At 41.0% G+C, this 14,954-nt stretch overlaps 2 protein-coding genes across 3 annotated transcripts in view; both read left to right on the forward strand.

Annotated features, from left to right (window-relative positions):
- The first annotated feature begins 34 nt into the window (after positions 1-34).
- Positions 35-9,186, forward strand: LOC117247016 (neoverrucotoxin subunit alpha-like). The gene is made up of 3 exons (XM_078163391.1): positions 35-3,046; positions 4,583-6,064; positions 6,453-9,186. The coding sequence occupies exons 1-3, from the start codon at positions 3,010-3,012 to the stop codon at positions 7,007-7,009; spliced, it is 2,076 nt and encodes a 691-aa protein (XP_078019517.1). The 5' UTR covers positions 35-3,009; the 3' UTR covers positions 7,010-9,186.
- A 581-nt stretch (positions 9,187-9,767) lies between these two features.
- Positions 9,768-14,954, forward strand: part of LOC117247350 (poly [ADP-ribose] polymerase tankyrase-2) — a 41,965-nt gene continuing 36,778 nt past the window's right edge. For both annotated transcript variants that reach the window (XM_033611859.2, XM_033611860.2), the window contains exons 1-4: positions 9,768-9,906; positions 12,196-12,564; positions 13,840-13,955; positions 14,044-14,152. In XM_033611859.2, coding sequence (XP_033467750.1) covers positions 12,219-12,564; positions 13,840-13,955; positions 14,044-14,152 — 571 coding nt within the window. In that variant the 5' untranslated portion in view covers positions 9,768-9,906; positions 12,196-12,218. The remainder of the gene's footprint in view (positions 9,907-12,195; positions 12,565-13,839; positions 13,956-14,043; positions 14,153-14,954) is intronic.

Raw genomic sequence — 14,954 nt, forward strand, 5'->3', positions numbered from 1 at the left:
AGCTTTTTAGGTCAACCATGGTATCGGATTGGTATCGGGTATTGGCTGATACTCAAAGCATCAAGATCGGTATGCTTTTAACTTTGCTTTATTACTTTAGTAAGGACACAGAAAAAGGTCCATAGCATCCACATCAAATGAAAAAACAATCATCTATGTGCAAAAGTATGATATAATAATATAATATATATATTAAAAAAACAAGAAATGCCCAAGTTCATATAAAAAGACAAATTCAATAAACTGTGGCCACAAACAGGCTGAGAGCCAGTGGCCCCACATTTGACTGGCACTGCACCATCATGGAAGTTTTAGAAGCGGTCTCATTCCATCGTGAAAGGCCACATTAAGTCTTTGTTCTTCCTATAGGAGCGCCATGAGTGGGCAGTATACAGTGATGTACAAAATGCTCCATCTTCACATTAACGGAACACATGCTGAATTTGCGAGCGAGCATATTCACTTGCACGTACAACCTGTGACACTGTCTGTGGATATCTTTGTCATCAGATAAATCATTGACAATATAATGACCAAGATATTTAATCTCATTACAAACTTTAAGAGCAAGACTTCAGGAAATAATAATTTTCTGTGTGGTCATAATTTTTTGGTACTGATGTTTTATATTGGTCTGCAGTGATCCGTCAGATGTTCTCTCTCCTCCTCTCGGAGTGTATGCATTGAATTGAGTGTGACTGGATGTTGCAAGGCAGGTGGTGTGTGCTGATTGGGCTGTCCGAGGAGATTGCTGTCACTGGATTGGCCCACTGCAAGACAGAAGATTTTTAAACCACCAGCTGATCGAAGCTCTCCCTTCCTTTTCACTCTTCCACTACCAACAGAACCAGAACTTAGATTATGATTGTGAAACTGTTTGTGAGTACCTGCAGGCAAAACTTCTGAATCTGGTAAACTAGTGGGTGTATTCTGATAACTTTGTCATCTAGGAAAGTTATTTGGTCAGTTTTGAGTAGATGGGTTAATTATTTATTATCAGAGTTATTAGTGGATTTTCTTGTATTCTTTTGTTGAGCACTGTAAATAGAGCACTTTAAGCAGTTTTAGTAAGAGTGAGAAGCCCTTTTTGTTTGGCACCGCCATGTTCTCTTCTCTTGTTTTGAATGGTAGAAGTTCAGGTTAGAAAATTGTCTTTTGCTTCACTTTTTTTTTTTTTTTCGCAGGGTAAGTTTAGAGTCCATTAGTATATTTTTGTTTGTTGTTTTGGGCACTGCTCAACTCTGAAGACGAATAAACTGCTTTCTTTGTTGTTTAAAATACTGTGTAACTGGCCGTCCTTGGGAGTGGGAAGAGTAGGGAGGTTCCCTTAGACTGGGTACATAACATCTGTCTTCTTTATTTCTAACAATCATAATGTTGCTCTTTTTGGCGTTATACTTGTTGTCAAAATCAGCACCTTAGTCTGAGCAAATCTTCAACAGCTGTTGTAGGTACTGATCTTCTTAAATTCTTGATTTGCCCCTAAATTTTCCCCTCAAGGTGGGACATTTGAAAAGAAAAACTCTTATCTTAGAGAAAATGGTGCCAGAGGCCACTTGCTGTAATGTTGTGGTCTGTTGGCGGATCCCAGGCGACGCTCGTGAGGAGAAGGAAAGAAAAGTAAGGAAGTAAAGAGGTAAAGTTTGCCTCGTCAGGGCAGAGTCTGTATGCACAGGCGTGCAGTCAATTTATAATCATCCGTACTGATAAAGGGAAAAAAAATCTTTTTACTCTATCTTGGAGTTTTGCAAATTCTAAATCATTTGAAAAGGGTTCTCAGTGCATCATCATCCAGCAGCATGCAGCCAAATCAGGTGCCTCCAAGCTCAAGGACAGCGATCAGTGTGCTCCAGTCTTTTCCTCTCGCCTGGATATTAAAAATCATATTGTTCCAGCTCAGTGAAAAATTCAAATCTAAACTCTGTGGCTCCATTATTCCTTCACATTGAGGTATTCTTGTCATCTGTTTGCATCATTTTAGACACATTTTTTTCCACAAAAATCATGGTGACATATTTGGTGTCTTTGGAAACTACTTTAGGATCTTTAGGAACAGTTTTGTGATGTCCGCTGTTGGTTGAGCAGAGTTTCTGAGATTAAACAGAGAAAATGTTCATAGAAGCCAATGACAAGGTGCAGTTATCAGAGAAAAGTCTGAGTGTCAAGTTGTAATCAAAACAAAGTAAAATCTCTGGCTGTGTTATCTTCTGTTTTGTACTTCACTGCACTTAGACGTGGGCCTCATGAGTTGATGGATAATGTGCACCATCTAGTGGACAGATAATTCACTACACCAGCTGATCTTCCCCTCTCTGCTCTCTCACACGTTGAACCAGTTTGGCAGCCTCAGATCACATGAACACACGCAGACAGGAATGCTGCAGGAGAGTTATCAGTTTCTCTCTTAACGGTCCCTTTAGATTCAGTAAAGGTCTGCAACCTAATGCAGATCTGTTTTTTTATCCAGCTTGGCTTGGTTTGCTTTGTCTCTTTTGTTTTTCTCCTCTCAGGAACAAGTCCAAGCAGAGTGGAGGTAATCAGCGAGAGGAGGTTCACCTGGGCTGCTGGTCTGGGAAGTCTTTACACCTGCCTGCTCAGTCTGTCGCTCTCAGCTCCTGCATCGTCCCCTCAGTATTAGTCAGTCCTTCACCTTGTTCAGAACGCCACTGCCAGGCCCCTCACAGCTACCCCGGAAAAGAGACCATATCACATCTATTAAAGCCTCTTTCCACTATTCTCCAGTTGGAAGTTAAAACTGAGCTGATTTACACATCTTTACCAGCTGAAGACAAACTGGGTGGAGACAGTTTTTTGTCTGTATACTTTGGACTGGAAAATACTTTCAAAACTAACGTGCTCTGGCGGTTGTGACACTCATTTCCTGGATAAAAGGTTGGAGGCTGTATCACTGTACACTGACATCTGCTGTTAAATTTTTACCAACAGTGAGAAGACTGGTCCTCGATTGACATAGCGGTGGCTGCCCTGGGCCAACCATTTACCTTAGGAATGCTGTATGATGGTCGGAAAGATGAACTTATCCCAGGTAAATCTTGACTGGGAAAACGGGGAAATAAAATAATTACTTACACAGGTATCTATCTGTCTGTGAGTCACCACACCCAGCAGTGATGCTGGGTGTGGTGACTCACCCTCAGGCAACCCTAACACCTAGAAATTATGTTTATATTCACCTGATTTACAACAGCAAATATGTTTTGAAGGAAAAGTTACACCAATTAGATTACGCTTGTTATCGACATAATGAACACGTTGTTAATGAAAATATTTGGCAAGTTAAAAAAAATTGAACATTTCATTTGTTTTCAACCAAAATTTCCTTTCTTGTAATACAGTATCGTCCTGCAATGACTACAGCAATATTCAGATTTTGATGGTTATGTGAAGGCACTGGCAGCACTTGGTTGAGGGTAGGGAAAGACTGTGGTCTGGTTTAATACAAATGAAGTTAGTAGTGACTTTTGTGTTTATTATTTAAAGAAAACAGTACATTTTCATTAACCCTAACCAAAGTGCTCTGGTGCCAAAGTCTTGAGCTTTATACACTGTTCTTGAATTCCTCCACAACATGGAAGAGTCTGTTCAATTCCCACACTTAATTTTGGACCATTCAGCACATTTTAACCAAAAATAAAATGGGTTCGGAACCTGAAAGTTGGATTCCAGCTGGAATAAAAAACAGCAGGTTTTCCTTGATCTGAACAGGCAGCCTTGGCAGCATCAGTGGGCATGTTATATTCGTGGTTGGAAAGAGAGGATGGAGTCTATGAGAAGTCTACATCTTCTTTATGGTCCGCCATCTTGCTACTACTGATTACATCCATTGTGCAAGTCCAAGAGTCCTGAACAGAAGAGGTTTAAGAACCAGAGCTAATTTAGGGGGAAAGGGGTACCTGTGATTCTTTTGCAGCTGGTTCACTCAAAGAAACTTTGTTTGTGAAAATATTTCATGCAGGGATTTAGTACCATAACAACACTTCCACAGATGTAATGATTTGTTTACACTGTCAGCGGGATGAGATTGATTTTCCTTTCCTAATTCTTTTTCATTTTCTTTTTGTTGTACTTTGCAAAGACTATGCAAAGATGTCTTAAGAATGTGAACTGAATATAGATTGAGGATGGCAGATTGTAATCTTGGTAGAGCTTAAGTTGAATAGAAGCTTAATGCATACAAGACTGTCATCCACATAAAAGTGTATTACATAAAAATATAAGTGTATGTGCTTGAATTGTTTATGCAGAGTGTAAACAGAAAAGGACCTAGCACAGAACCTTGTGGTACCCCCTTATTTATCCCAATGGAAGTTGTTTTGAGATTGTATACAGATCACCTGAATTCTATCAGACAAATAAAAATATCTTTTACTGATTCTTTTATCATTTATATTGTTTTAACTTAGTTTAATGTATTTTATGTCTTCTATTCATTTTGCATATGTATTTTCAAAAGATCCACGTTAGCTCTAAACATAAGTGAATATTTACAAAATACAACTATTATTATTATTATTATATTATTATATAATTTTGCTTGCTGACACATGCTCTGTGTCTCTAGGTTTCACATTGTGGGATGAAGCAACTCTTCAGAAGAACACAGTTACAAGCTCTCAGCACAGTAGTGAATTTGAGATAACAACATCTGATTGTATTGAAGACAAGTCCTCTCAACTGGACATTGATGCCTCCCTAAAAGGCAGTTTCCTGTGTGGGCTGATCAAAGCTGAGGGATCTGCCAAGTATCTGAATGATAAGAAGAAATTCAAGAATCAGAGCAGAGTGACATGTCAGTACAAAGCTATCACCAACTTCAAACAGTTGTCAGTGACTCACCTCGCAACCATGAGCCCCCAACAGATGGATGTTCTTGAGAAGGGCTTTGCAACACATGTAGTCACCGGCATCCTTTACGGTGCAAACGCTTTCTTTGTGTTTCACAGTGAAAAGTTAGATGCCAGCAACGTTAAGGACGTCCAGTGCAGCATGGAAGCTGTAATAATGAAGATCCCCTCATGTAATGTTGATGGGAAAGTAGAGATGAAGCGGAGTGATGAGGAAAAAGACCTGACCAAGAAATTCTCCTGCAAATTCTATGGAGACTTCATTCTTGAAAGCAACCCTACAACATTTGAAGATGCAGTGAAGACCTATGTACAACTTTCAAAGCTGCTGGGAGAAAATGGAGAGAACAGTGTTCCAGTGAAGGTCTGGCTGATGCCACTGAAGAATCTGTATCTAAAAGCTGTTGAGCTGACGAGTGGGGTCAGCGTTAGACTGGTGAGAAAGGCTCAAAAAGCTCTGCAGAACCTGCATGATCTGGAAATAGGATGCAATGACTTTCTGCAGGACAAAGTAGTGAAAGATTTTCCACAAATTCATGAAAAGCTGAGCAGTTTCCAGAAACTCTGTGTCTGTTTAAGATCTGCACTCGAACAGACCATGGCAAAGAAACTTCCATTGATCAGGACAGGAAAGGAAGATGAAAGCAAATTAGAAAAGGTCTTCGATGACGGAAACAAGACACTGTTCAGTCATGAGAAATTAATCAAGTGGATGGATGATAAAGAGAGAGAATTCAATGTCATCAGGTCCTGTGTAGAGATGATGGAGGGAACAAAGATCGTCCCAGATCAGTCAGAGCTCGACAGACAGGTTCTTGCTCCAAGTGTATACGATGTTTTGTGCTTTGTTTTCACCTCCCTGGAAACTACTGACCCCTACCTTCAGAAACTTGCTCACTACGTGGATCTATTTAAGTTAGACAGAACCTCGGGTGCCATGCCACCTGCAAAAGAACAGTGGTACTTCTCAGAAGAAGTGATAACCACAATGAGAAAAAAAGCCAAAGCTTTCCATGATCTTGCAAAAGCACTGAAGAACAGCAGCAGATTCTGTTTCCTTGTAGCGGCCATTGCAAATGAGAAGTACAAAGGGGCAACCATCTACCACTACAAGAACAGCATTCTGGTCACTGAAGACTTCTCACAGCCTGATGTCACTGATGTGGAAAATGTAACAGACAGAAGAGATTTACTCTGGTGTAAGTACTTAATTTTTATTGTCAGACAAATAATAACAAATTACTCTCTTTCAGAAACCTGATTGGCCGTAACCTTTATTACTTACTGACTCTGTGATGCTTTTCTTGAAAATACTCTTGATTCACATTTGAGTTCACATTTGTTCAAGTTCGTCAAAAAATACCCACAATCCAAAATGTTCATTGGTGGCTGCAACTGTTCCTCCTGTACATACTGGTGGCAAAGAGATCACTTTCTAAAGCAATTTCAGTTAAAGGAGCTGTACATGACATTCAGAGCATATCCACAGCCCCATTTACACTGCCTGTTCAAGGCAGGAACGTCGTGCCATTATTAACTTGGACAAATGCTGTAAACTGTAATCATGACGTTTTGTTCTCTCATCAGACGTCTGCGATCTCACCCTGGACCCAAACACAGCAAACAACCACCTCGTTCTGTCTGAGGGAAACAAGAGGGCAACACATGGACCACCACAGTCGTACCCTGACCTCCCACAGAGATTCAAAAAGCTTCCTCAGGTTCTGTGCAGGGAGGGGCTTACTGGGCGCAGTTACTGGGAGGTGGAATGGAGTGCTGGCAACAATGAAGATGTTGCTGTGGGTGTTTGCTACAAAGGACTGTTCAGGAAAGGAAAAGGCAACTGGTGCAGGCTTGGATGGAATGTCATGTCCTGGTGTTTCGGCCATCGATGGTCCCCACTATCTCCAAAGGCTACTCTCTATGCAGAGTATGCTAACGAGCGCCACTCTTTCCCTTTTCCAGCTACTGGCTGCACTCGACTGGGAGTTTATCTGGACTGGCCTGCTGGCACTCTGTCCTACTATAAGGTCTCATCTGACACACTCAGTCACATTTACACCTTCTCCAGCGAGTTCTCTGAGCCTGTTTACCCAGCCTTCTTGATCTTTCATGATACCAACTATGTGTTCCTGTCTCTGTAAACTTGGCACCACACCACATCAGTCTGCGACAGATCCAAAGTCCTGCCTCCCTGAATTACGGCTAAGTCTGACAAGCTTGACATAAGGAAACATGGCCATGCCGGTTCCATTTTGCCAGGTGCTGCTTCAAGAAGCCATTAGTCAGGACTACAGTGTGCAATGGAAGGATATCTTTGTGTTGCTCCTCTGTCCCAAGGCGTCCCCCAGAGGTCGGTGCTCGGTCCTCTCCTATTCGTCCTCTACATGCTCCCCCTTGTTATCATTCACAGCCATGGTCTCAACATCCACTGCTATGCTGATGAAGTCCGACTCTACATCTACCTAAATCCATCACCACTAGAACTCACTCCACTCTGACCACCTGCCTCTTTGAAATCAAATCCTGGATGCAAGCCAACTTTCTTTAACTGAACTTTGAAAAATTTATCATGATCATCATCGTTCCCAAATCCCTTATGAAAACCACTCACAACTTCTGTCTCAGCACTGATAACTCTACTCTGCATTCCTCCTCACACATCTTCAACCTCTGAGTTATTTTCAACAGCAACCTCTCCTTCGAAAAACACGTCAGTCAAATCACCAGTACTGCCTACTGCCACCGAAAAACAAAGCTCGTCTCCGCCCATCACCCTCCCCCTCTGCTGCTGAAACTCTCGTCCATGCCTTTGTCACATCCAGATTTGACGACTGTAACTGTGGCCGGCCCGATAAAAATCAATAGCTTCGATTAAAAACTACATATAAACACAAAAAATGTTTAAAAATTAATGCAGAGACGATGCCACCTAGAGTTAAAGGAGCCCAAGGTCTTCATACAAGACTGTGTGGGCTCCTTTAAAATCAGGGGTGACCAGAGTTGAAAAACACAACTGAGGAACTAAAGAACTTATTACATAAAGCTGTAAGATGATTAAAATGTCTCTTAAAACCAAAACACCAAGATTTTCCGCTCTCTGTCTCCCTGTCCCACAATGCATTCAAATCGGTCCTTCTCTTCACTCATAAAGCCCTCCATAACCACGCCCCCTCCTACCTCACCGAGCTGCTCCAACGCCACACTCCTTCCCACAGTCTCACCTTAGCCTTCATCTTTTCTTACAAACAATAATTCATGTCATCTTAAAAATATGTCAGCGACCAACCTGTCTGTCCCCTCCAAATCTCGGGGAAAGCTCACTAAAGAAAAAAAAGGGCCTCACTGTTACTTTAGTGAACAGAAAATAAAATCATAAAAAAATATACCTCTGAAAAACGGTGAAGGACAAATACTCTTTAAAACATTTGAAACTAAATACAAAGTGCAACACCTGAATGCAGCATCCGACTCTCTGTGGTGCATTCAGGTCCAGTGCAGGTTGCTCATGCTGATCTGTGTGTGTGTGTGTGAAGCTCTGCTCACACACTGCAAACATGCGCAGAACACAGCGCTCCCTGCCGCACGACAGGAGTGCCGTCTGCAGAGCCCACAGGCCGGGGTGCGCTCGATTTCTTCTTCATATCACACAGTGGGGCGGGGCTTCCCTTTCAAAGCAATTTGGGATTCTTTAACTCTCAAAAACAGCAAAAGAAAACCAGTTCACCAGAATTATTTCTACACTTAATTAGGCTGATACCATAGATCTAATGTCAATTTCTTCATACAATTTTCTGAGTTTTAATAACATAAATATAAGTTTATCAGCCCAATATGAAGTCATATTTTATCTACACATAGATTATTATCCCTTTTTGTCAACATCCGCTTTATTCCCTCATTGTCTAGGGTCCCACAGATATTAATGATAATTTCTTGATCAAATATACACAAGAAAAGGAAGTATTTTTGTTTAATATGTTGTATGGACTTTTGACTTTTTGCAGCTCTGAGACCAAAAATATAAGTGATGTGACATTTTCAGTGATGACATCATCTGTTCCAAATCATGTTTATAAGTATTTCTTAGTCAATTAAGTATCAATCAGTAATTTTAGGTCTGTTTCAAGCTGATAAAGAGGACATGAGGGTTAACCAGGCCTCATATTTTTAAAAATGGACATACTTGAGTTACTGACTGTACAATAATTTGATTGATAATTAAACTGTGCAATACTTTTTCAATAAAACGCATTCATACTGGACATTTTAACTGATATTCTTATTTAATTCAAATTTATACTCTTCTTATTTATATTAAACACACTTACAGATCCCACTTCTCAGCATTTTTATTTTTTATTGACACTGTGGTTAGATATTGAAGTGTGATGCACGTATTTGTACTTATTTCTTATTTTCTCTTATATCTTCTACATTATAGCATATATTTATACACTTCCTATTTTTTTATTTTTGCTATTTTTCATATCATTTCTTCATGTTTATAACGCCTGTAGAGCAACTGTAACGTTATCCAGTTTCTACCTGGGATCAGTAAAATATTTCGGATTTCTGATTAAAGAATAAGTATCTACAAATTGTACTTTAGCAGGATGCTGTACGTGAGTACATGCAGGTTTTACACTGTTTTATAATCAGTGTTTTCTATTTGAGAAGATGAACAGTAGCTCCGCCCGCCCGGATAGACCCAGGTGAACAAATGAAGCCGCTCTTTGTGCTTGTTGTGGACGGGAGGGTGGCTGTTCCATACGTTGGTCCTCATCAGCTCATCTCTCTGTGTTTTAACATCCGTGTTAGCGTCTCTTCCTCCAGCCTCTCCTTCTCTCCATCCTCCCCGACGAGCCGCAGCTGGAGGCGGAGGAGGAAGATGATGGAGGACCGGAGCGTGTCCGCCTGTCTGCCGGGGAGGATTTAACGCAGCGAGGGCCAATAAACGGAAATAATATTCTTCTAATATTCCTGTAATATCCCTGTAAGAGCGCTGCAGGGTCTCCCGGTGTGTCTGCGGTGCTCCACAGTGAGTTTACATCAGGCCTTTTGTTTTGATTCCGCCTTTTATCATTATTATCATATTTAAATGCAACATTACTGCAGGTTTTCTGTCTCATCATCATAATATTTAAGGGGCTTTTAGTGTATTTGTCCTGCTCATGTTTGAATTCTAGTATTTCCTTATCTCCTGTGCGATCACAGCTCCAGTAATATCACAGTCACACTCCTGTAGTGTGATGTTGTGTTATATTTAAACCTTACAGCACCAACATGATCTGTATTCATCTAAAATCACAGCATGTTCCTGTAATACTCCTGTAATATTCCTACAGAGGCGCGTAGTGTCATTATATAACCTGGATGTGATATTCTACACCTGTTCATCTTATTGTGCCTCATGATGGGATCCTTCATCTCAGTGAACTGCACTTTACTCCATTATTTCTATTTTATAATTTATTCTTCAACTTTACAGCATTTCAAGGGGAAAAATTCCACTTTTACTTCACTAAATTGAACTAAAATGACTTTGCAGGCCATGATTTTTTTTTCATAAAGAGCATGATCCATTTGTACAATTATTTTATTTTATTTATTTAACTCATATTTAACCAGGAGAGTAACTCTAGCTACAGTCAGATCTCAGTTCAGTCAAAGTATGAGGGGAGTTACCCAGTATGGCTTTATGAATGAACAAATACCAGTGACTGAGCCTGTGAAAGGTCAAAGGTGGCCGACCCGCCCTGGAGTAAAGCGTACAGTGATGAGTGCGGGCTCTACAGTTTGTAACCAATCTCAGTGCACTATGATATGCAGCATCTAACGTGCAAATAATATGCATTGTTTATTAAAATGTCTTATGTGAGTCTGTAATGGAGCCCATTCAGTCCTATTTTCTTTAAATGCATATTTCGTAAAATTAACTTTTATCTTTCTGGACTATGGTTCAATCATGTGCCTCGTTTTTTCCTGTTTCAAGCTCCAGATGCTCATTTATAAACACCCAAGTTAAAAAAGTGCACTTAAGTACAATTAATTCAAGTATACTTAGTACACTTCCTTGAAAACATAATATAAGTGCTATTTTCGGAGTACTGGTAAAGTACTTGATATGTGTCATTAGTGCTACTAAGACATACTGAAATACAATTAAGTGTATTTGACTATTTTCTACTTCAGGTTTATTTCAGAACAGTTTTTTTTTTTGTTTTTAAATGTTTTTACAAAAATATATTAGTAATGAAATTAAATTGTGTTGAATATATCTTTCAAATTAAAATTTCTTTAAATTGACAGTAACTTCCAAGTGCACTTAAAGGTTCAGTTTGTAAAGTTTAGTGGGATTTTACTGGCATCTAGTGGTGAGGACTGCAGATTGCAACCAGCTGAAACTTCTCCTGGTTAAAATTCCTTCAGTGTTTATTGTTCAGGAGGTTTTTACCAGGAGCCAAATTATCCAAGGGAGTCATTCATTTAAAGGCATAGTTTGACATTTTATATTTAATTCTTTGTTGCTGAGAGTTAGATGTTCAGATTGGCACAACTGTCAACTTCCATTCCATTTTCAACCACTTTTCCGGGGCCAGGTCGCGGGGGCAGTGGGCTGAGCACAGCGCTCCAAGTGAAGTACTTTTGCCAAGTATGAGAGGCGCCCAGGGGGCATCCCGATCAGATGCCTGAAACACTGTACATTTAATATGAAGCAGCCATTTAGCCTAGCTTAGCATAAAGACTGGAAACGGGGAAACAGCTAGCCTGTCTCAGTCCAAAGGTAAAATCTATCTATCCAAATCTCATGATTTATCCCTGGCAGGAATGCAGCTTTAACCAGTATCCCACTATCACTAAGAACAAATTACTACAAATTATATTCAGCTACAAAATGTTGGAGAGGATACGCCGTCACGTCTCGACAAATTGATCTAAATTGGCAGGTTTTCAGAGCACTGCAGATCGGCATATTGCAAGTAGTTGCAAGTTTCAAATCATCTCATCACAAATCTTTGGTCTGAACATGTTATATGTAGTTTGTTTAATTTGCACAAAATCAAAGTGTTAAAACAACAAGTTGCGGTTTTACTAAGGTTATACAAAAATTTGCCTCATGGTGATGTCAGAACTTCCAGCCCAGCTCTTTCCCTTTTTTCCAGTCTTTATACTATGCTAAGCTAACTGTCTCCTCACCTTAGCTTCATATTTTCTGCACAGACATGGAAGTGGCATCAGTCCAAACATCAAATTCTTAGCAAGGAGTGTTTTTCAAAATTTGTTTCACTATCCCTTTAACATAGAAGTGTTTCCTGTCTCCCTGCAGGGAAGCGGAGCTCATCGTCCTGCATGGCCTCTGTGGCTGCAGGGTTCTGGGGTTCTGCTGCCTGCTGCTCACACTCCAAATTCTCCAGAACCAGCAGTCTGAAACTGGGACGAGGCCGTTCACCACCGGCCATGTTGTCCAGTCGGAGATGTTCAGGTGTGTCCGGTCTTGCGGGCGGAGCGGTGTCCCCGGGGCCAGTGGTGGCAGAGGTTGTGGAGCCAGGTGGGGGGTCGGGGGAGGCCAAGAGGGAGCTGTTTGAGGCCTGTCGGAGCGGAGACCTGGAGCGAGCTCGCAAACTGGTGACGGCCGAGAACGTGAACAGCCGGGACACAGCGGGGAGGAAGTCGACACCGCTGCACTTTGCTGCAGGTGAGATACACTGATGATGTCTTTACGTCTGTTGTGTACTTCTCTGTTTACCGTTTCATTCATGTCAGGTTTGGACATCTTAAAATATCAAGAATAAAAGCCACCTATGATCTGAATGAGAACAAAAGTTTCAGTTATATACTGACGACCTCCTTCTCTTTCTGTCAGAACTCCTCTCCTAACTCTACATTATTCATATGCTAATTATGTCAAAAATGTCTAACTGGATAAAATAATGAAGTGATGACATTTTACATCTAAAAGGTCCAAGGTCAGCTTCACTGTGACATCATCATAATTTAATATCATATCTCAGGACCAGAGTGAAGCATCGAAGATTTAAAATATGTAGCTTCTTTGCAGCATCATGCATTCTGGAAACATTGTCTACTGTATCTATCTGTCTGTCCGTCCGTCTGTCAACTGTGACTGTTTTTCACCAGCTCATGTTAAAAATCATGGAGTCATATTTGATATGTGAAGTTTGACAAACAAATCAATCAAGTAGTAAAAGTAAGTGTCACACTGCTGCGTCTCAGATCAATTCTCCGTATTTCTGACCTGGAGAAAGTCATCCACGCCTTCATTTCCTCCTGCCTCGACTATTGCAACTCATTATATTTTACTCAGTCCCATTTATCCAGTCTATAAATAGCAGCAAGAGTTTTAACAAGGTCAGAAAAGAGGGAGCCAGTTACACCCGTTCTTGCCTCCCTACACTGGCTGCCTGTTAAGATTCTGATGTTTGTCAAAGTGTTAAACCGCCTCGCCCCCTCTTACATCACAGAGCTCCTCTCCCCGTATCACACCGTGAGAGAACTGAGATCGTGTGACCAAAGACTTCTGTCTGTCCCGAGGTCCAGGACCAAGTGTTACTGGGACAGGACTTTCTCTATCTCTATCGAGTTCTCTTCCTCCCTCCATCCAGGATCTCTTTCACAATCATTTGTAATGATGTCAAGATCTTTCATTTTAAATCCAAAGTCATTTTTCAAGCAGCTGAATAAATGAATGAAGTCCTGATGTTTGCTCTAGGTGCTTCACCACCTTGATGATGATGGTTTAATGCTGAAAGAGCTTCCTCCCTGTAAAGCCTCGATCGTTACTGCAGCGCTCTGCTTTACTGTAAATTTACTGAATAATTTATTGTGATAGAACAAAACGAGACACAAAGACGTCTGAGGGCTCCGGCAGTATATGAATTATAAACTACAGAGCTTACGAATGATTTGCGACTTCTGAGAATTATCCAGTGAACTCTGCCTGTCTCCTCAGGTTTCGGTCGGAAAGACGTTGTGGACTTCCTCCTCCAGAATGGAGCCAACGTGCACGCCAGGGACGACGGAGGGCTGATATCCCTCCACAACGCCTGCTCCTTTGGGCACGCTGAGGTACAACACCTCACCTCCGACCTCCACCTGTAAATTTTCCTTCAAACTTCAAACACATTTTCAGTTTGGTCCTGCTGTTTTTGTGTAGGTGGTGAGCCTGTTGCTTCACCACGGGGCGGAGGCTAATGCCAGAGACAACTGGAACTACACTCCACTCCACGAGGCAGCTATCAAGGGCAAGATTGACGTCTGTATAGGTACACACACTCATACTGCACCAACACCTCCACGTACTTACAGTACCAGAACCTCAGAAGTATCCTGAAGTAAGGAACAGCGGGAAACTGATTTAGTTGCATGCAGTGCATTTGTGAATTCGCCAATAAACAGCCCAGTTATTAAAATGAATGTTGACACTGTACGTTTCTGCAAACCACAGATACATTAAATTTGTATGTTGCATACGCATCAGATCATATGTAGTTCTGATTTCATGTACATGAGGTGTCATCAGGAGGTGGAGGGGATGGTCGATGGTGTGACATCTAGGTAAAACGACTGCCAAGCTGCAGACCAATGTTTATGACCAACAATCAACAAAACCGGCTGTTTTTCTTAGCAGTTTATTGCCATGTTTTCAGCTGCTTTATAGGCTCCAAACATACATGTTTTTTAGTCAGCCATTGCTGTGTTTCATCCAGGGACAGTGCCACAAAAAGCAGTTGTTTTTTATCAAGACTTCACTGTGTTTCTGCTGGGACAGTGCCAAATAAGGTGGTTGTTTTTTACAGGGACATCAACGGCTTCTCCAGCTGCGATTTTGCCACCAAAACTAGGTACAATAAGCCCAAACATGATCTTTCCTAAACCATAACCAAGTAGTTTTTGTGTCCAAACCAAACCACACGTTAAACATGGTGTCGTAGAAACATAAAGTTTCAACGTATCCCCTACAATTAACTTTAGGGCTAACAAAAGCCAGAGACTGTGTCGTATTAAGTATCCGTGAGCTGTTAATTCAATACATTCGACCAAGCAGAAGAGAGAAGATAATGTTAT

The sequence above is a fragment of the Epinephelus lanceolatus genome, chromosome 21, assembly GCF_041903045.1.
Source record: "Epinephelus lanceolatus isolate andai-2023 chromosome 21, ASM4190304v1, whole genome shotgun sequence".
Classification (NCBI taxonomy): domain Eukaryota; kingdom Metazoa; phylum Chordata; class Actinopteri; order Perciformes; family Serranidae; genus Epinephelus; species Epinephelus lanceolatus.